This window comes from Lactuca sativa, chromosome 6 (genome assembly GCF_002870075.4).
Source record: "Lactuca sativa cultivar Salinas chromosome 6, Lsat_Salinas_v11, whole genome shotgun sequence".
Classification (NCBI taxonomy): Eukaryota; Viridiplantae; Streptophyta; class Magnoliopsida; order Asterales; family Asteraceae; genus Lactuca; species Lactuca sativa.
In genome coordinates this window covers 76,004,384-76,026,752 of record NC_056628.2, presented here as the reverse complement: position 1 = coordinate 76,026,752, position 22,369 = coordinate 76,004,384, and the positions used below count along the sequence as shown (strand labels likewise).

General features: G+C 30.7%; 1 protein-coding gene and 1 pseudogene across 1 annotated transcript; one reads left to right on the top strand and one right to left on the bottom strand.

Moving 5' to 3' along the window:
* LOC111890126 (uncharacterized) overlaps positions 1 to 20,336 on the top strand; it is an 82,428-nt pseudogene extending 62,092 nt beyond the window's left edge.
* Positions 20,337 to 20,521: 185 nt separating this feature from the next.
* On the bottom strand, positions 20,522 to 20,950 carry LOC128126812 (leucine-rich repeat extensin-like protein 3). Its single transcript, XM_052764944.1, has one exon. It carries the CDS (start codon positions 20,948 to 20,950, stop codon positions 20,522 to 20,524), a length of 429 nt encoding a protein of 142 aa, XP_052620904.1.
* Between the last annotated feature and the right edge of the window lie 1,419 nt (positions 20,951 to 22,369).

Genomic DNA, 22,369 nt, shown 5'->3' with positions numbered 1-22,369 from the left:
CACTTGAATGGGATTGATGAACTCTTTGAAGGTGATAATATCCTAAGATTTTTAACACATAATAATATGTGTAAATAATATGAAACCAGTGTAGATGTGTGTAAAAACACTAGATTAGAGAGAAAAACTTACCAAAACTCTAAGAAAAAGTTTGGAGGAATTTATGTAGAAAGATCTTGAACTTGTTCTTTGATAGAATATGGACTAAAGTTTGGTGAAAGTCGAAAGGGTGGGGGGTTTGTGGGTGTGTTCTGCCATAGTTAAGGAGCAAAAGATGATATGATACTTGCTTAGTTATCTATTGGTTAATAGCATTGATATATGTTGGGTGTAAATTTTATATTGGAAAGGAGGAAAACCATCAAGTCACAAAGTCAACACCTTATCCATTCTTCTCACCGAAATCACGCTAACACTACCAAAATCACATGTGATTTCGGTCATGGCCTAACCGAGATCACAATGGTGATTTCGGTCATGGTCCAACCCAAATCACATGTGATTTTGGTCCAATCCTAAACGAAATCACACTTGTTTTGAAGTTCTAGGCCGAAAACCCTAAGTCAAAGTGAAATTTTTTTGATTGGTTCTAACTTGTTGACTTTCTAAACCCCATTACAAGTATTATTTTTAAAGCATATATATTTACTTATATAAATAATTCCCTCTTGGATTTCAAATTTTTATTGCAACAAAGTTACGTTGTGGATTCACTTATACACAATTACATTTTAGACCTTGCTTGATCCAAAAATTTCCAGTTGTCACACCTTAGATGTCAGGATCCTTAGAGGTTAGAATCTTGGAGCGTCGGTATCCATTAGTCTCTGCATGCAACAAACGTTAGCTAAGGGTGGGTGTTAGCATAGCCAATGCCCCTCTGATGCTTAAGTTAGTAGCGATATTTGAAGAAAATAAATAATGAAAAATGAAGGATATCATGCGTACCTTAAGTGCATTGGGAGATAACTAGTTTTAATTACATGAAATAGGATTTGCGATGAACACTGTTCTAGGGTCTTCGAAGAATATTTCCATCTAGGGTGGCTAACCAATATGCCCCCTTTTCTGCTTCAACATCCATGAGATATGGTCCTTCCCATTTAGGTCCTAGTTTACATGCACTAGGATCCTTGGTATTTTGAAATTTTACCAAGTCTCCTACTTGGAATCTTCTAATTCTTATGATTTTATTGTATGCCTTGGTGATCCTTTGTTGATGAGCAGCGATGTGGATCTTGGCCAGCTCCCTAAGTTGATATATAGTGTTGAGATCCTGGGTCAGGATCCTACTGTTATCATCTTGGTTTTGGAGTAGATATCTTGTTGTGGGGATCACAAATTTAGTAGGGATCATTAATTCTGTGCCAAACATGAGTATGGGGCGTGGCATGTAGCTACCTTGGAAGTGGTTCTATCTACCCATAATATGAAAGGAAGTTCTTATGTCCATCTTCCTTTCTTTTCATCCAATCTTTCCTTCAAGTTGTTTACTATGATTTTATTTCTTGATTCTGCTTGGCCGTTGGCTTGAGGGTGGACAGGAGTAGACATCACCATTTTGATACCCCAACTTGTGCAAAAGTCCCTCGTTCTTTTTCTTATGAATTAGGATCCATTGTCGCGCATATTATCAATAGGGATCCCGAACCTGGTCAAGATGTTACGTTTGATAAAAGAGACTACCTCTTTTCTCTTACTTGTACATAAGCTTCAGTTTCTATCCACTTTGAGAAATAGTCAGTCTTCACTAGCATGAAGACTTTTCCTCCAAGGGCTACTGGCAGTTTACCTACTATATCCATTCTCCATTTCATAAATGGCGAAGGGGAAATGATAGGATGTAGAGGTTCTGCTGGACGGTGCAGGATATCGCTATGTATTTGACAAGCATCACATTTTTGGGCATGAAGGAAGGAAACTTTCTTCATGGTTGGGTAGTAGTATCGTGTCCTCAATACTTTGGAACACAGGGATCTGCCCCCGGTGTGGTTTTTGCAGTCTCCTTCGTGAATATCTTTGAGGACCTCTGCACCTTCAGGATCTTCTAGACACCTGAGGTATGGTTCTATTATGTATTTCCTGTACAACTTACCTTGGATTATAACAAACCTTGAGATCCTTGTTCTGAATGTTCTTTCATTTTTCTTTTCCTTAGGAACCGTGCCATTTTTGAGGTATTCCATGATGGGTTGGATCTTGGATCCTGAGGTTGGAGAAGGATCCTAAATGTTGGGATCTTGATGTTCGATCGTTGAGTTTAGATTTTCGATTACAGCAATGTCGGTAGACTCCTTTTAACCATATGGATCTTTTAGTCCCTTGGTAGGATCCTCGATTTTCGGGATCAATATGTGGGTTATAAGGGTATTGTTTTCCGACGGGATCCTTAAGGAGGATCCTAGATTGGCTAAAGCATCTGCTTTAATATTGCCTTCTCTAAGAACCTGGTTTAGGCTAAATGTTTTGAATTTTGAGGCCAGGTTTTTGTGTATTTGGAGATATTGAGCTAGGTTTTCTCCTTTTACTGCATAGGGTCCATTAAAATGGTTGGTTAGTAGTAAAGAATTGATGAACACCTGAATATCCTTGATTTGAAGATCCTTGGCTAATTTTAGTCCCAATAACAATGCCTCGTATTCTGCTTCATTTTTGGTTGCATTGAATTCACAACTGACTATTTGGGGTAGGATGTCCCCTGTGGCGATTTTAGTATGATCCCTAACCCAGTTCCTCTATGGTTAGATGCTCCATCTGTGAATATTGTCCATCTTCCCATGTTTTCCTCTTCTAGAAGTTGTTTGGCTTCTATCTCAACTTCAGCTCTTATATTATCACTAAAGTCAACCACAAAATCTGCTAATGCTTGGGAATTAGTGGCGGATCTTGGTTCAAACTTTATGTCATCCGTGCTTTACTTCACAGTTCATTTCGCCATTCTTCATGTCATTTCTGGTTTTCTCATAACATTCTTAATTGGATAATTAGTTCTTACAATTATAGGGTGTGTTTCAAAATAATGTCTTAATTTAGTAGAAGCTGTTACCAAAGCAAGTATAAGTTTTTCAGGGTGAGAATACTTGGTCTTAGGATCCATAATACTTTTACTTACGTAGTATATGGGATGTTGGCTCCAATCAAGATCCTTAGCTAGTACAACGCTTACCACGTTTGAGGATACTAAGAGGTAAAGAAGGAGCGACTCCCCATCTATTCATTTTACCAATAGGGGTGGTGAGCTTAAATATCTTTTAAGAACATGGAAGGCATCTTCATGGTCCTGGGTCCACTTGAATCTCTTGTTCTTCTTAAGATGTCGTAGAAAGGTTTACATTTTTCTGAGGATCTTGAGATGAACCTGTTTAGGGCTGTCATGCTTCCTATTAATCTATGGATATCCTTTTTTGAGGATGTTTATTTCAGATCAAGGATTGCCTTGATTTGTTACAGGCTTGCTTCGTTCCTCTTTTGGTCACCATATATCCCATGAACTTACCCGATCTCATCCCAAAATGGCACTTGGAGGGATTCAGCTTCATGTTATATTGGTCTAGGATGTCGAAGGCTTCTTCGAGATCCTTGAGGTGATCCTCAAATTTTTTGGATTTTACCACAATGTCATCGATGTAGACCTCCATCGTGTCCCCCAGTTTCTCCTTGAACATCTTATTCACCAACATTTGGTATGTTGCTACTGTATTTTTAAGTCCAAATGACATAGTAGTGTAACAATAGATACCTGTTGGAGTTATGAACATTGTGTCTTTTTGGTCAGATGGTTCCATATGTATTTGTTGGAATCCTACTGATACGTTCATGAACGTCAGTAATTTATGGCCCGCTGTTGTGTCTGTCATGGAGTCGATGTGTGGTAAAGGGAAAGGATCCTTGGGACAGGCCTCGTTGAGATTCGTATAGTCCACACATACTTTCCATTTACCGTTCTTCCTTTCTGCCACGACCATATTATCTAGCCATCTTGGGAACTTCACCTCCTTGATCTTGCATGTTTTGAGAAGCTTTTCTATTTCTTCTTGTATAAATTTGTTTCTTTCCAGTGCAAACATCCCTCTCTTTTGGTGTATTGGCCTGAAATATGGATATATGTTAAGTTGATGGGTTATTATGCTTTTATTGATACCTATCATGTCCTCATGCTTCCTTGCAAATGTCTTGCTTCTATCCTTAAGGAACCTTATGATATCATGTTCGAGTTGTTCAAGAATTGAGGATCTAATGAGAACTTTGGCTTCAAGATCCTCAAGGTTCAAGGGCACTTCTTTTATATCATGTAATCTTCCTTCTACCATATCTTGTGCCCCTACTTTAATTGTTATGCTTTTCGTGGTATTGTTCAGGACTTCATCGAAGTTTTGTAGCATTCCTTGGATTCCTAATGGTCTCCTGAGGTCCTCGTTGTCCCCCATGGAGTGAGCATCTTTACATATTGATGATATGTTGATGGAACGAACTTCATTTCATGGATACATGCTCTACCTAGTTTGACATTATAAGAGGATAATGTATCAATGCCACAAAACATTGTACATGATTTACCCCTTCTGTGTAGATTGGTAGCTTTATTTCGCCGATGATGTGCTTGGTTTCACCACTGAATCTGATTAGCACTGAGGATCTTGTAATTATCTCAAACTCTGGGATTACCATTCTTTTTAATGTATCTAGGAGTATGATATTAAAAGAGGATCCTACATCGACGAGGATCCTTCTGACGAAGTGGTTGGCAATGTAAAGAGTAAGCACTAGTCCGTCGTTGTAAGGATCCTGGAAGTCCTAACTATCCGCTTCATCAAAGGTGATCTCCTTTTTGTTGGTGATCATTATGTTCTTCAGTGCTCCCTTTTCCTTATCTATTTTGGATATCTTGGCATGCCTTTTTGCTACAGAGTAAGAGGTACCACAAATATCAGATCCTACAGAGATCACATTGATTACCTTTGCATCAGCTGGAGGGGATCTTGGTCTTTCGAGGATCCTATGAGGGTCCTAGTCTTTTTCTTTGGTTTTCTCCTTTCTTTTTCCTAGGATTTCTTTAAGGTATCCTTTTCCCAGGAGATAACTGATTTTCTTCCTGAGAGTTATGCAATCCTCTATGACATAACCAAAGTCTTCATGATACGCACACCATTTGGACTTGTCTTTCCAAGCGGTGAATTTTTTTCTCCTTTCCATGGGCATCTTGCTTTGTGTCCTAGATCCTACATGGTAAAGATTATACCTGAAATATCCATAGAAAAACAATAGTCAATAATCTTAGGGAGTTCTTCTTCCTCTCTTATCTTCAAGAGTGTTAACCATGTGATGGTCGGGTTTGGAATAAGGTGTTGATTTATTGGATCTTTGGATCGAGGAATTGGCCTTCCTACTAGGCTGATCATAAGAGCTTTGTGGGTTGATCCTCTTTTGGATCTCTTTGTCTTCTTCAAGTTTGATGAATCTCAATGCCCTACTCCTAACTTCGTCCATCCTTTTTGCATGGGCTCATTACGAGATCTTCATAGAAGGGGGAATCCTTCTTTAAGCCCATTTTGAAAGCTTCAATGGCAGTTGCCATGTCAATGTTGGGGATACATAGAGCTTCCCTGCCAAAAATGCTCACAAAAGTCCTAAGGGATTCCTTAGAAGCCTGAACTACTCGATAGAGATCAGTAGTGATCTTTTCAAATGTTCTGCTATAAGAAAACTGATTATTAAATAAAATAACAAACGAAGTAAATGATGTGATTGAATAAGGAGGACCATTATGGAGCCATTTTAGAGCGGATTTCGTAAGAGTAGAATAAAGCCCTTGCACACGCAGGCTTCTTTCAAGTGAGTAGGGATGGGAACAATTTCCATCCTCTCCTTATATTGTGCTATTTGCTCCTCGGGATCTGCGGTTTCGTCGTACAGCTTCATGTTGGGGGTTTGGATGCACTTTGGAACTTCGGTATCAGCTATCGTAGGGATGAATTTGGAGATCCTATGACTTGTGGGGGACACTTCTGCTACCGGTTAAACTACTCCAGGTACGCTTGATATCATCTGCCTCAGTTGTTGTAGCTCCTTAGCCATAATTGGATTTAAACCTATATCAAGACCCATCGAGTTAGTTGTAAAATTATTATTACTGATGGAGTTACCAGGATCTTTGTTATTGGGAGTAACAAAGGTTTCGATAGGATCCTGATTCATATTGGCTAGTCCATGGGAGTTGCCTCCCAAGCGGGCATAGAGGCCGACACTGAGGATCCTATCTCGTGACTGACTGCTGAGGATCCTGGGTTATTAAAGTTCAGGATCTTGGGTTTCAATACCGAGGGCGCCGCCTCCTGAGGCTAGTGGATCTTCGTCATTATTCTTTCCACCTCCTTGAGGACCGAACTATTATGTTCCTTCTATAGGGCAACTTGTCGCTCTAATCTCCTCATTATTGCAAAGATCTTGTTGTTGGAAATCAATACAGTAGGATCCTGGGGTCCTAGGGTAAACGGAGAGGTATTTTTATTCGGTGTTTCAGAGGCTTTCTTAGAAGCTCCAGTCGGTGATTGTGGAGGGTTTTTACAAAAAAATGTGAGGAATCGAAGATGAGGACATAGTCGATTGGGTAGAAATGATTTTTTGAGGGATTTTAAACACCACAACCCAACGATGGGTGCCAAATTGTTTTGGTCAAAAATCGACTAAGTGGAAATCAACCAAAGTGTATAAGAGGCTGTGGTGTTGTTAGTGAAGTGATTAATGAAATTAGAAAAAGATTGCACAAGTGATTTACAAGGAAAGTCCTTGACCCTTGCTAGGATCTCCGACAAAAAACCTTAGGAGGTGATAATGATCACCTGCCTTGATGATTGTATTGAGTGAAATGAATTATTACAGAGAAAATATAATGAGTACGAGTACAAGTGCTAGTATACTGCCCAAATCGTGTGTAGTGTGATGAATACAAGTGTTATATATAGTCTAAAGTTGATAACAACAATTCCGAAAATTATGGGATCCTCCGAGATCAACTTGTAGTCGTTGCATGACTTGGTCCTCCAGGTCTTTTGCATGGTTGTGACCTTTCATTGAGATTTTGAATAGTTATTTCTACACATGTGAGAAAGACAAAAGGATATATTGCTGTTATAAATATTAAAAAATATCAGTCAGGATCCTAGAGTTTATTTGGGATCCTGAGGTTCGAGGATCGTAGGTTGTTGAGGATCCTTATACTTTACGATCTCAAAGTAGTTCAGAGATCCTAACCCTATATATATATATATATATATATATATATATATATATATATATATATATATATATATATATATATATATATATATATATATACATACATAGAGAGAGATAGATATGTTCAAATGTTTCTAACAACTATTGTGTTCATGAATGCACCAATCAGAATTTAAGAAAAATTATATCATTATTAATTAATATAAGTATTATAGTTATCTTAGTTATATCAAATTATAGTAAATATTTAAACCATTTAATATCCTTTAATTTGGTAAACTCAATTTTAAAACCCTAAATATCATCAACCCCCTTTGCCGAAACACATAACCAAGTTCATCACAATTGTCGACACCATCCACCATTGGAAGATGGGACTGAAACACATAACCAAGTTCATCACAATTGTCGACACCATCCACCATTGGAAGATGGGACTGCAAGAAAAATAATGGATGATATGGATATATAGTTTATATTAAATCTCAAGATATGTGAAAGATGGAACTATAAATTGTTTTGTGTAGGCCCATTTAACAGGTAATTCTTGGTGGATCGACTATTGATTACTATAGAATAATTTGGTTTTACTCTTAATTCAACTACATTTTGTTGTTGAGGACGATTTCGTTTCACTGATTAAGTTAATTTTTTTTATTTTGTCATTTATACTAAAGATAATTATTTTTTTTATTTTGGTTTTAATTTGTTGAACACACTAAGAATAAATGAGAACTTTGTATTCAACATGATGTAGGTTTTAATTGCTACTTTACCTCTTTGTTTATATAGTTTTATTTCATTCTTTGAATTGTCTATTAGTTTGTTGTGGCAATTTATCAACCAGGAAGATCACATGGTTGAGGTTATTTGCTAATATATGTATTTCTTAAGATTTTGTATATTTTTTTGCCCTCTAAATGTTCGATGAAATACCAATAAGACTCCATCTTTTTCATTGTAGTTTTTGGATTACATTCTATTAGAATAAATTATAATTCTTTAATGTCTACTACATTTTGTCAGAATTCATAGTTTTTTTACAGTTTTTATTCTCTTAGAATAAACTAGATGTTTTAATATTTAAAAGTTGATTAGGTTTCTGATATGTAGATTTAGGTTTTGAAGAGGCTGCCATTGATGTGGAAAAAGAAGAAAACATGGAGAACGAGAGTGTATTCTATTAGAATGGATTCTGATACAATGTATAAAGTGTTTCTTAACAAAAATATTCTTTGAGAATGTAATAGTGTTTTTTAGATTTTAATTTTTTTCTTTCTTAACCATTCTTAATTTTAATCTTTAAAAATAAATGTAATTCTTAAACCATTATTAGTCATTTTCATTTTCAGAATGAATGTAATAATTATTTATAGTCTTATTCTTTACAAATTAATGAAATTAGTATTTTATCAAGAATACAATTTTTATTCTTTAGAAAATGTTATTATTAATAATATGTTGTATAATTCTTTAAGCATGTAAATTTAAAAAAAAAATCTTGTATGTAATCGTATTCTACAAGAATAAAATCGAAAATATCTTTATAGTTGACTTTCTGTCATTCTGACAAAGTAAAATTGGTTATGATTAAAGGTTATATTAAAAATAAAATTTTAATTAATTTAAAAAATTCAGATCTCAAAAAGTAAAGAGATTAATTATCCCTTAAAATACGAAAATATTTTTTTTACTATATGTTAATTGTTTAAAATACCCTTATGCTGAAATTTGTATGATTATACGGTACATGTTACCCTAGTGTAATATCATAGACCCTGAGATCATTACCATTGATTCTATTCCATCTGTTGGTCTAGATTTTTGCTTCCGAACACACAATAGAGGCTAGAAACACATGAACCTAGCGTTATATATATATATATATATATATATATATATATATATATATATATATATATATATATAGGTAGAGGTTCATTTGAGACCAATACTATTTTGTGAGACAAGGGGACAACATTTCAGCCTTTAATGAAAACTGATCCTATGGTTCTTAAAAAACATGATTAAGGCTAATTAATGTGTCTGATTAGTTAATTAGGGACAGATTAGTCATTGTTAGGTTAAAGATATCATAACCGGCTCTTGTACCAAAATTACTACCTTAGTTAACGAAATCAGATCTTCATCCCAATTAATCTTCAAATCTTCGACCAAGTATCTAGGATCTTATCGCATATATCAAAATCGTTGCTATGAGATCGAATTTTTTCCCTGATCGATCAATTATCAGCTGTTATCAAAACTGCAATTATGAAAATCACGTTTTTAGTGTTTTGCGACTTCATCTTTACATTCTTCAACCATTTTCTTCGTCATCTGGAAATGATCATCAGATATATGTTAATTTTCAACACATATGCTTCATCAAATCACATATATCAACATCAACAAGTTATCACAAAATTATGATCGAATTTTATCATCTTGATCATCAATTTTCAACAAATAGAGTTAGTTTTTGTTCTCTGATATTCAATTTCAGCAATTCTTCGTAACATCACATTTATTTAGCTGTTTGAGATCTATTTGAGCACTTTCAAGATTTAAATTCTATTTAATAGATTTGTGATTTCTGTAATATGCCAAGGTTTGATTTTCAACACTTTTCAAGTATATGTTATGTAAAATTGACAAGGTATATATAAAGTAATTATTATTATTCAATTAATTATCTTAAACTATACATGCACTCTACCTGTTTGATGAAAGTCCTGAATGAAAAAAAGAGTCATATGTATCACTCCTTCCTTCCCATCACTAAATTCATCTTTAAGAGTAGAATTATCCTTCTAAAATATGAGTCACAGTTAGTGTAAATAATGTCACGATGACTATTGTTATTAAATTTACCATAGTTTTGTTAAACATATGTTTTTTTTCTTCAGAAACATAATGTTGGTGGTCTTTTTAGCATAGTTTTTTTTTTTGTAAATATACTCTTGTTAACTTTCAGGATAAGAGCTGTACCAAAGAAAATATTAGTTTCTCTTAGATCTGTTTCTAGAATATTATCACCACCACATTTGTGTTAAAAATTATTCAAACGTAAAAGTTAGAGACATATCATTTAACAATATGGACTGCTCTTATTGATGTGTAATAAGGGTTGTACTTCATAAAATACTATTAGACTCAGAGTATTTTTTGCTTATAAATGTTTTTATTGTTTGTTTTATGATCGATTATATTACTACATTATTTTGTTGTGTCATCAACTATATTACTATAACATGTTGACTTGAATTTCAAATATTTGTATAATCCATACTTGATTCTAACAATTCTTTCATTGTTTGTTGTAGGTACTTTTAGCTAATGAATCCCAACTTAAAAGAAACTTGAAAATTTCAAACTATAAATTCTCAGCAACAGGTGTTGAGATTAATGAATATTTAATAGATCATATATGTTGCAACATGTAATAGATTTTTATGGATTATGGTGCAATATTATCTGCTTATAACTTTATATGACCCTTTTGAAATTCATCATCCCTCTTTTTATCTCACACTGTAAGCTTCTGATAGATTTTTTTATGGTAAACTTGAATGTAGTTTTCAAACTATCAGGTTTCCAGAATACATTTCTACTTTTAAAGACGATTTGATACTTTTCCTAAAAATATTTGTTTCATTCTAAAAACTTATGTGGTTCTCAGTGGTTGAAAAGTTTGTTATTTGAATTTCCTAAACAGTTGAAGGGACGGGGTCCATATTAGAATATTATACCTTGTACTTGAATATTACACCTTATAATATCATGATAGATATTTTATGGTACAAACTTGAAATGTGGTTTTCAAATCATTCGGATTAGAATATTACACCTTATAGTAGAAAATAACACTTTATAACTCAATTTTAGAATATCACACATTAATATAATAATAATAATAATAATAATAATAATAATAATAATAATAATAATAATATACCTATTTTGTAATATTACACAATAACATAAGAAAAATCTTTTTCTATAAATTGTTTTGTTTTCTTATAAATTATTTTAGATATTTTTGTAACACTATAAATCATACACTTGGAATATTACATAATATTACATATAATATTAGAATCATACATAGTATAAGTTTATTTTTCAAATTACAACACAATTTTAGAATAATACACACAATTTCATAATATTACAGGTTAACAACACAATATTAATATTTCAAGTTTAGAATAACTAAAATAATAATATATCAATGAGTATTAGAAAAGTCTAAATTTAATTAGACATTGTTTTGTTAGAATATTCTACATATACACATTATTTTTATCTAATAAATCAAATTGTTTAACAGAAACCCAAAATAATTATTTTATTGAATTATCAACATCATACACACAACCTATAATATTATTCTAATAAAATATTATACAGCTACTTATTATATAAAAGACATAGAATATTATTCTAAAAGAATATTTTACATGCAAACTTAATTTTAAACTCATATAATATGTGAAAGAAATTCATAATTCAACAATATTGAGAAAATTATACTTTAATAAACAACACATTAATCATTAAACCGACAACATTCTTCTAACATTAATTTGTAATTTTACAATATTACATATTCTAAAATCAGAATATGACTCAAAATTTTAGAATAGTTCACATCACTTCATTGTTAATATAATACTATCACAATAGTTAACAAAAGGTTTAAAACAAGTTGTTTCGAACAAAAGAAGAATGTATAAAATCATATACTGCATATTATTTAATAAAAATATTTGAAGCAATTTGTTTCCAACAAAATTAGAAAGTCTAAAATGATAATAAGGCACATAAGTTAAAAATATTTCATATTACTTCATATATGTCAAATGCTATTAGAATATCACACATTTCATGAACAAAAGGATTAAAGCAAGTAGTTTATGAAAAAAGAACATCTAAAAAAGCAACATTCGACTCGTCAAATTAGAATACGTATAATATCAAGTTTTCACAAATTTATAATATTAGAATCTTACATAATATATTTTCATTTTACAAATTACAAAATATTAGAATATTACACTTTAATATTAGAATATTACACACAATTTCAAAATATTAAATCTTAACACAATATTAAATATTGAGCAATTAAAATAACCAGAATAATAGCATATCAATGAGTATTATACAAGTCTAAATCTGATTAGGTATTATTCTGACAGGATAGTCTACATATAACTTAAAATATCCTACAACATTATTCTTTTAGAGTATTTTACAAATAATTTTTGGGAAACAAATAACATATAACATTTATTCTAGTAGAATATTCTACTTATACACATTATTTTCAAATAATAAATCAACTTTTTCAATTGAAAACCTTGAACATTATGCTATTAGAATATTATAAATACGCACTTATGAAAACATACAACATATAATATTATTGTATTAGACTATTATACATATACTTATTATAACATAAAACACATAATATTACTTTAACAAAATATTATACACACAAACTTTAGTTTTAAACTCATGTGATATATGAAAGATATTATGAACATTACATTAAATAAACTATAACATTAGATATATTATTCTTTAAGATACATAACACAAATTGAATATCAACATTATACATGTTATATTCTAAAATTACAACTATATTGTCATATATACTTGTTTCATATTTTGTTGGTGTGTCTTCGATCAGTTGACAAACTATCAGACGAGGTGCCATGAACTACACATTTTTTGTCTTGATATATTTTCGATGATAGACCTTGTTGTACATTCTTTCCTTTAGGATAAAAAACTCATTTTCCCTTAATTTGGTAATTTTGCCATTTCATCTGCATAAAAAAAAACCATGCTTTTGTTAAAACAATAAAACTAGGATACAAACAAGAAATTAAAAAATGTTCAAAACATGTTGTTTCCAACAAAATTATAATGTCTAAAATCATATATTACACTTTACATAATAAAAATGTTCAAAACAAGTTGGTTCCAACAAAATCACAATGTCTAAAATAATATATTATGTATTACTTAACAAAAAGGTTGAAAACAAGTTGTTTCTAACAAAATCAAAATGTCTGAAACTAGAATATGACAAGTAAATTTACAATATTTCACATAACTTCATAGTATATCAAATGCTCTCAGAATATTACACATTACTTTGCCAAAATGTTCATATCAAGTAGTTTAGACAAAATCAGAATATTTAGATAGAAAAACTTATATCACTCTATTTGTATTGCATCGTCCAATTAAATAATGCAATAACATTTCAATTTAGATTATACTAATAAGAATACATAGAATATCAAAATTGAAAAAACATTTTTACTAAATTTATACTAGAAGACAATTAATTAACATAACATAGGAAATAACTAATATAAGGTCTTCACTGGAAACATAATTTTACTTTGTTTGAGAACTTTCTTTGAATCTTTTATCCTCAAATCATTTGTATTGAATTAAAGTTATGAAGTAACATATGAAATCATATTAGAATAGCTATAATATCAACTTATGAAACAACAATTTGTTAAACTTTTCTTAAATATCCAACTAATCAACAAAATAACAATAAAATCTAAGATTATATTATAGTTCAAATACATGTAACATCTTAGAAAATTCTAAAATTCATAGCTAAACCTGCATACAATAAATCTATATAATAAACTCTAAAGAAATCATAAACAATTAGACTTAAATGTTATAAAACACTACATCATATAATAAAATAAAGTTGCGAACTAACATATGTAATCATATCAGAATACCTAGAATATCAACTCTTGAAACATCAGTTTATTAAACGCTTTATAGAATATTCCACTAATAAGCAAAATAACATTAAAATATGAGATTTAATTTTAGTTTAAACACCTTTAACATCTTAAAAAATCTAGAAATTTTTTTTATATGATATTATAAATTCATTGCAAAACCTAGCTACATTACACTATTTCACAAAAATGTTTCATAAATCATAATCTTTGAATAACTAGAATCAAAATCAAGGATAATTAAAGATCATGGATAATAAAACCTCTTGAACTGTTGTTGATTTATACATCACAATAACTATATCATAAACTCTAACTACATAAATTAGAATAATTTTATTACCAAGTTATAGATGAAATATGGACAAACTCGATACCTATTTTGTGATGTGGAGAATGATCAGGTGTATAATACTAATATGAATCTATAGAATGAGGTATTTCTATGACCTTTTAGTGTTTTATTGTGATAGAATCTTAAACAAATTATAATCACGAAAATCATCTTGATTCATAAATAGATGAAAATCGAGCTTGATGATTTTGTTTTCTAATGTTTTGAATTTTCACAATAACACATAATAACAAGCATAATATATAGAATTTTATATTAAAACACACATTTCAATTCATAGAATAACAAGAATATCATGTAATAACATTTCAGAATAAATAGAAATTTCTACTAGAACTTACATTATAATAATTAAAATAGTTAAAATATCGCACGGTAACAAAAAATAGTATATAAAATAAATATCAATCCAAAATATACAGAGTGTTCAACTAAAACATACATTGCAATTCAAAATATATCAAAAATTATACTAAAACATACATTATACGTCATAGGATAATTAGAAGAACATATAAAACATTCTAGAATATGTAGACTTTAGTGGTTTAATCAAGTTCATGGTTTGCAAAGTGGAGACTGATGATGTATATAATCATAATGTGATTGTGTAAATGAGCCTTTTTTGTGACCATTTTAGTGTTTTGTTGTGATGAATATGAAACAAACTACCTTACATTAACTACAAACGTCAAATATTAGTAACATTCTAAAGCTTTCAACATACAAGAGATTCAATTGAATACCAAATCAAGAAATTAAACTTATAATCCACAGATTTATATAAATCAATATCATATACAAATCAAAATCATATAAACATACATAGGATACTAACATATCAACCCATATTATGCTAATTTAGTATTAGATCATGTCATTAATCACCAAATCAACTGTTAAAATTAAATCTATAATTCACCAAATAAGCAAATCAAATATTATTAAGACATTACCCAAAATAAAAATGATTTATCAATTATTGAAACCTAAAATACCTGCAATAGATGTAATTTCCTTAGGTTCTGGATCTTTTAAGTCATCAGGGGAAGTTTTATGTTTGAAAACTTAGATTCAAAGCCTTTAATTGAGAATCAGCTACTTTTAGCAAATCACACACAAATGAGAGCCAGAATTTGAGTCGATTTTAGTAGAGTGAGCCATGATTGATGCTCGATTAGAAGAAAAAAACCTTCAAATTGTTGTATTGGAGCTTGAAATCTCTTTGACTATTGCGATTTTTAGGGTTTTTGATGCCTTCCTATCGAATAAGAAGCTAGGGTTTTATTGATGGGTTTTTCTAGATTATTGCATCTAATTACACCTTTTGATAAGTAGCAAAATGCGAAGTGGAGATTGACTGGGTGTTTAATCGGATTTTGCTTGTGTAGAATGAGCCATTTTTGTGATTGTTCTAGTGGTTTTTCGTGATGAAATCTGAAACAAATGAAAATTGGAAACAAGATGCCAAAGTAGAAAGAGATGAAAATTGAGCATGATGAATATGTTTTCTAGGGTTTAGAATGAAAGAAATATCTATGCAATCGCGTAGAAATATGGAACGAGTTGAGATAGGATTTTACATGAATGAGAGGTTTTTGGTGTGGAGAAGAATGAGAAGCATTTCTGTTTGAATCGTGATTGCAGAATGTTAATTAAAAGGTTACAATATTACCCCTCTGTGTCTAAGAGTTAATCCCAAAGTTCCATCTATTTACAAAAACACCACCGCCTCCAAGTTATTTGATCTCCGTTCTTGATAACAATAGATGAATGGTTCAGATCTTGTCCTCCTATCTCACAAAATTGTCTTGTCTCACATTAACCTAACCCTATATATATATATATATATATATATATATATATATATATATATATATATATATATATATATATATATTCAAATGAGAAAAGTTCAAAACAAATTTCGGCCATAAAATTGCTATACATCAAAACTACTAATGGATTTATTATTTATTATTACACAAAATCCCTCTCCACCTACCCACCTAAAACCTTACCCTCCTCTACCATTGAAACTTATGTATTCTATCTCCTCTTATTTGAAGTTATAGAACCACAAAAACCACCGAACAACCGGACAGCCGCCGTCACACCACTATATTGCCTTTGTCGGACCATATTTCCTCCAAATGAGAACAATTGAAAACAAATTTTAGCCATAAAATTGCTATACATCTAAACTGCTAATGGATTTATTATTTATTATTACACAAAATCCCTCTCCACCTACCCACCTAAAACCTAACCCTCCCCTACCATTGAAACTTATGTATTTAATCTCCTCTTATTTGAAGTTATAGAACCACAAAAACCACCGAACAACCGTACAGCCACCGTAACACCACTATATTGCCTTTGTCGGACCATATTTCCTCCACCTCTACTCCTAGTACTGTAAAAAACAACCTCCTTCCGCCTTTCCTCTTCATAAACCATCTCAATCTATCTCCTCTTTCTGAACTACCTCCCTGCTCTCCAGGTTAAGGATTCTTGATCTGGTCTAGATTACTGTTCTCGCTTTCCGGCCGCCAGTTCTCGTTTAGAGGTCATCAGATCTCGTTTCGTCGGATCCGAAGAAGAAAACAGTCGGATCTGGTCCCCTCTTTCGTTGAAATGTTATACAGCCACAAAAATCGAGAATGAAGAGCTACTCTTTCGTATTTCCTTCAGCTCTGCAATGGTGGTCTAACAATGGCGACGATGATGGTGATGGCTTGTTGAAGATGATGATGATGACCACATCTGCACTAGAATTCGTATTTGATGAGGGGGAGTGGAAAGTAGTTGTATGATTGAACGTGAAAAACAAAAAAGAGTAAATATTGGGTTAATCAACAGAATACAAGAAAAAGATGAGAACCTAAGCAATTTCAACACCTTGGCAGAAAAATCAGGATGTTCTCCATGCTAAATCAAATCAGACAAAGACAAAAACGAGAAAAAAAAAACTTATTTCCTGCACTTTTTCCACGTATTATATCAAGCTTCTTGTTAAATAATGGGCCCTCCTAAATGCAATTCGTGCACAACATAAAGTTTGCGTCCAAATGTCTAATCCATCTATCTATTACTTTCACTTAAGGTCCTTGACTTATAACATTAATATATGTTACGCCTGTTAACTTTTCAACTTTTTTAGGGAAACCCTTATAGTTAAATATGTTATTTTCATTGAATGTATGTTGAATCAAATTAATCATTTAATTTTCAACTTTTCATTTAGATCCCTTTAATGTGTGTGTATATATATATATATATATATATATATATATATATATATATATATATATATATATATATATATATATATATATATATATATATATATATATATATATATATATATATATATATATTAGTTTATAACCCGTGAGAACCACGATTATAATATTAAATAAATTAACTTTCATATTAAAAATCAAAATTATTAATCAACTATAATAAATAAATTATTCCTTAAGATATACTTTTTTTTAGTTATATAAAATTATAATCATTGATTTAAATAATTATATGAAGTTATTTCACCTTATAATCTGTATTAATTTTATTTTATTTTTAAATCCAATTTTATTAATTTAATATAATTAGAATGGAAAATTTTGAAATTTGAAATTTATAATGGAGAATCAATTATTAATTTATTGTAATTAGAATAAAAATTTTAATTTTTCAAATTTGGAACTGATAATTAATAGGTTGAAAAATGGCATGATAGGTGACATATAATGTTGATGAGAAGTTCTAATATTATTACACTTGTCAATAATAGAATAAACCTATTCATTCATTAATATATATATATATATATATATATATATATATATATATATATATATATATATATATATATATATAATTTACACCATCATCATTTTAGTGTTTTAAATATTATTTTAATATTTTAAAATAGCAAACTTTTATTAAACGAAAATGAACTAATATAGTTAGATTTTTTTAATTATATAATTCTCTAGCTTTATAAGTTACATGTGTCTTAATCTATTATCTTGAGAATATGAAGATCGAAAAATAAATCCTGTTATATATATATATATATATATATATATATATATATATATATATATATATATATATATATATATTTTTATATTTATATTTATATTTATATTCATATATTCATCTTTATTTAATGTAAAAAATTAATATGGTTAACATTATATTCATATTTATATAACTTACTATATCTTGAGAACAACTACTGAATTGAGAATGCGAAAACAAATCTTGTCCAGATTAATTATATGTGATGAAATACATATAATGACATGTGGTTAAACAAATTAGAAAAATATTCAACAGATAATGTGAAAATGAATTTTGTCCATATAAATCATATGTGGTTAGATACACATAATCACATGTGATTAATTATATTAAACAACTATTCAATCAAGAAAGCAAAAATTGATATTTACCTTATAAATCATCTATGATTTGATACATATAAACACATGTGATTATATGTATCCAATCACATACGATTTATATGTACATAATTAGTTTTCACATTTCCGATGCAATATATTTTTCTGATATATTTAATCACATGTAATTATGTGTATCTAACCACATATGATTTATATGGACATTATTCGTTTTCGCTTTCTCTATTTAATAGTTTTTATTTGTCAATATTAATCATATTTTATTCACATGTTATTATATGTTTCTACTAATAAATGAATAGTGCCCACACAAATCATATTTGATTAAATTCATATAATCACATGTGATTATATGTGTTTAATTACATATGATTTATGTAGAGAAAATACATTTTCCTTTTCTTGATTCAGTCAAATGTGATTATATGTATCTAATTACATATAATTTATAGGGGTAAAAACGAATGTTATCCAAATAAGTCATATGTGATTAGAAACATATAATCACATGTGATTATATTCATGTAAAAACTATTGAACCAAGAAATAAGAAAATGAATCTTATCCACAAAAATCATTTGTGAAAAAATATATATAATCATAATCGATTAAATACACGAGACCACCTATTGAATTGAAAACACGTAAATGAATATTGTCTATATAAATCATATTTTATTAAATACATATAACCATATATGATTTATGTGGGCGAGTTTCATTTTTGTGTTATCGATTAAATAATTTTTCTCATGTATTTAACTACATGTGATTATATGTATCTAATCAATATGATTTATGTGCGCAACATTCATTTACTTTTTTCGATTCAAGAGTTATAACTTGTGTACATCATTCATTTGTTATTGAATACATTTAATCACATGTGATTATATTAGCTAAATCATATATGATTTATGTGATTAAATATATATATATATATATATATATATATATATATATATAATCACATATGATTTATGTTATTATATGTATTTAAATACACGAGAATAACTATTGAATTACATATGATTTATGTGGAGAAGATTCAATATCGTGTTCTCGATTCAATAATTGGTCTTTAGCATATTTAATTATATTTGATTAAATACGCCTATTCATACGTGATTATATTTATCTAATCACATATGATTTATATAGATTAAAAATGAATTTCATCACTTGATATTATATGTGATGAAATACATATATAATAACATGTAACTATGTACACAAGAACCACTATTGATTCAAGAACACGAAAAACAAATAATTTCCACATAAATCATATGTGGTGGTGGGTAGTGGTGGTGGTGCTAGGTATGGTGGGTGGTGGTGGTTAGTGGTAGAGGTGGTGTTAGAAGTTGGTGGTAGTGGTTGGTGGTGATTGGTAGGTGGTGGTGGTGGTGGGGGTTCGGGTGGGTGATGGGTGCTGGTGCCGGCGAGTGGTGGTCATGGATGGTGGAGGCAAGTGGTGGTGAAGAAAGATGGCGGGTGGGTGGTGATTGGTGGTAGTGACGGGTGTTGGTGGTTGATGGTAGAGGTGGGTGGTGGGGGGTGGTGGTGTGTAGTAATGATGGTGGTGGGTGGTAAGTAGTACTGATAGTTATGGGTGGTGGTGGTGGTTTCGGTGGGTTATGGGTGAGGTGGTGGTGATTGGTTCTTGTGATATGTGGTGAATAGTGTAGGATAGTAGTGGGTCATGGGTGGTGGTGGTGTATGGTGGTTTTGTTGGGTGATGGTTGGGATGGTGGTCGGTGGTGATGGTGGTAGGTAGTGGTTGACTTGGTGGGTGGTTGGTGTGGGTGGTGATGATGAGTGGTGGAGGTGGGTGGTGGTGGTGATAGGTAGTAGTGGTGGGTGGGTAGGGGTGGTGGTGGCGGGTGGTTGTGGTGATGGGTAATGGGTGGTAGTTGGCGGTTATGGCGAGTGGTGGTCATAATAGTGGGTGGGTGGTAGTGATGAGTGGTGGAGGTGGGTGGTGGTTGTGATGGGGTGGTGGCGGCGGGTGGTGGTGATTGTGATAGGTGGTGGGTCGGGGTGGTGGTGTTGAGTGGTGGTGATAGTGATGGGTGGTGATATTTGTTGTCAAATGTTTTCACAATAAGAAATATTCTCGATTGAACCATCCCTATATATATATATACACACACACACACACACACAAACATATACACACATTTAATAATGAAAGGAAATCTATAAATTTCTTTGAAAGCCATGTAAGAGAGTACTTCCCCATTCTGATATGAGTCAATAGGCGTTAGGTGGAATGGATACAGATCATATTTTGGTGGACCTAAACATAGTTTAAATGCCACATATTGAGTCCATATGTAACCTATATTAACTAAATAATAATAGGTAACTAAGGCCATCTCCAATTGGAAGTTGAATGGAGTGTTGAACGGGGAGTTGAATCCCATTAAACTCAAAATCCTCATTGTGGGTTAATGGCATGGCATTCAATAGAATGGAGAGTTAAATCCCCATTAAACTCTAAACTCTCTCTCCTCACACACACATATAATGAGTGGAATGTACATGTATTAATCCATTAAACTTATATGAGTTGAATATAGTGTAGAGTTTTATATGTAAAATTATATAGTGAGTTGGTATATATATATATATATATATATATATATATATATATATATATATATATATATATTATGTGTGTGTGTGTCAATCCATTAAACTCATACGAGTTCAATGCATTGAAGATGGCCTAGCAAAACCTTAAAGGACTTATCTTGAACCTATATTGGTCAAAACTTAGTCAAAAATCCATAACTAAAATTAATTTTCAAGTGGATTATTTACGCCAAAATTTAAGAATTTGATGTATCCCTCAAATTACACAAATACCCATTTTCGGATAAGGGTTTCACTAAAATACCAGTCGCCGCATATCCTCTCTCATAAATAAAAGTTTTTTTTGCCACTTGTCACACTATCATTCAATTTGCCAAATGTCATTTTATGATTATTTTAAATTAATTTTTTTCCACATGACATTTTATGAGTTTCTATATTTTATTAAATTTCACATAATATTTTAATGTAATAATTACAATAAATGTAATAATAAATGGATATCAGTTTCATTAATAAACTTACCTTTTAATTTCAAAATACCTAAAATTAAAGCTCATTAGTTTCTTTTCTTTATTTAAATTATTTGTTTAAATTTAAAAGATAAAAATCATTTGTATCATAATAATTCATTATTTTTCTTAGTTTCTTATAAATTCGAAGTTCTCAAATATTTTGACATTTATATTTAACTTTCTTTTAAAATTAATCCATGTAATACATAGGTCTAACAACTACTATAACAATAACATAAAGTTGAAACAAAACCTTAGGGCTTGTTTCTAATAATTGCATATGACACCGGTAAACACAACCCGTTTGGAATACTTTTAAAGGAAAATTTCAACTTTTATGCCAAAATATCAACTTGCATGAATTTTCCTAATTTTCGAATCCATACCATACATTTAAATCATATGATTCTTTCATTGTATGCACAATTAAAATAA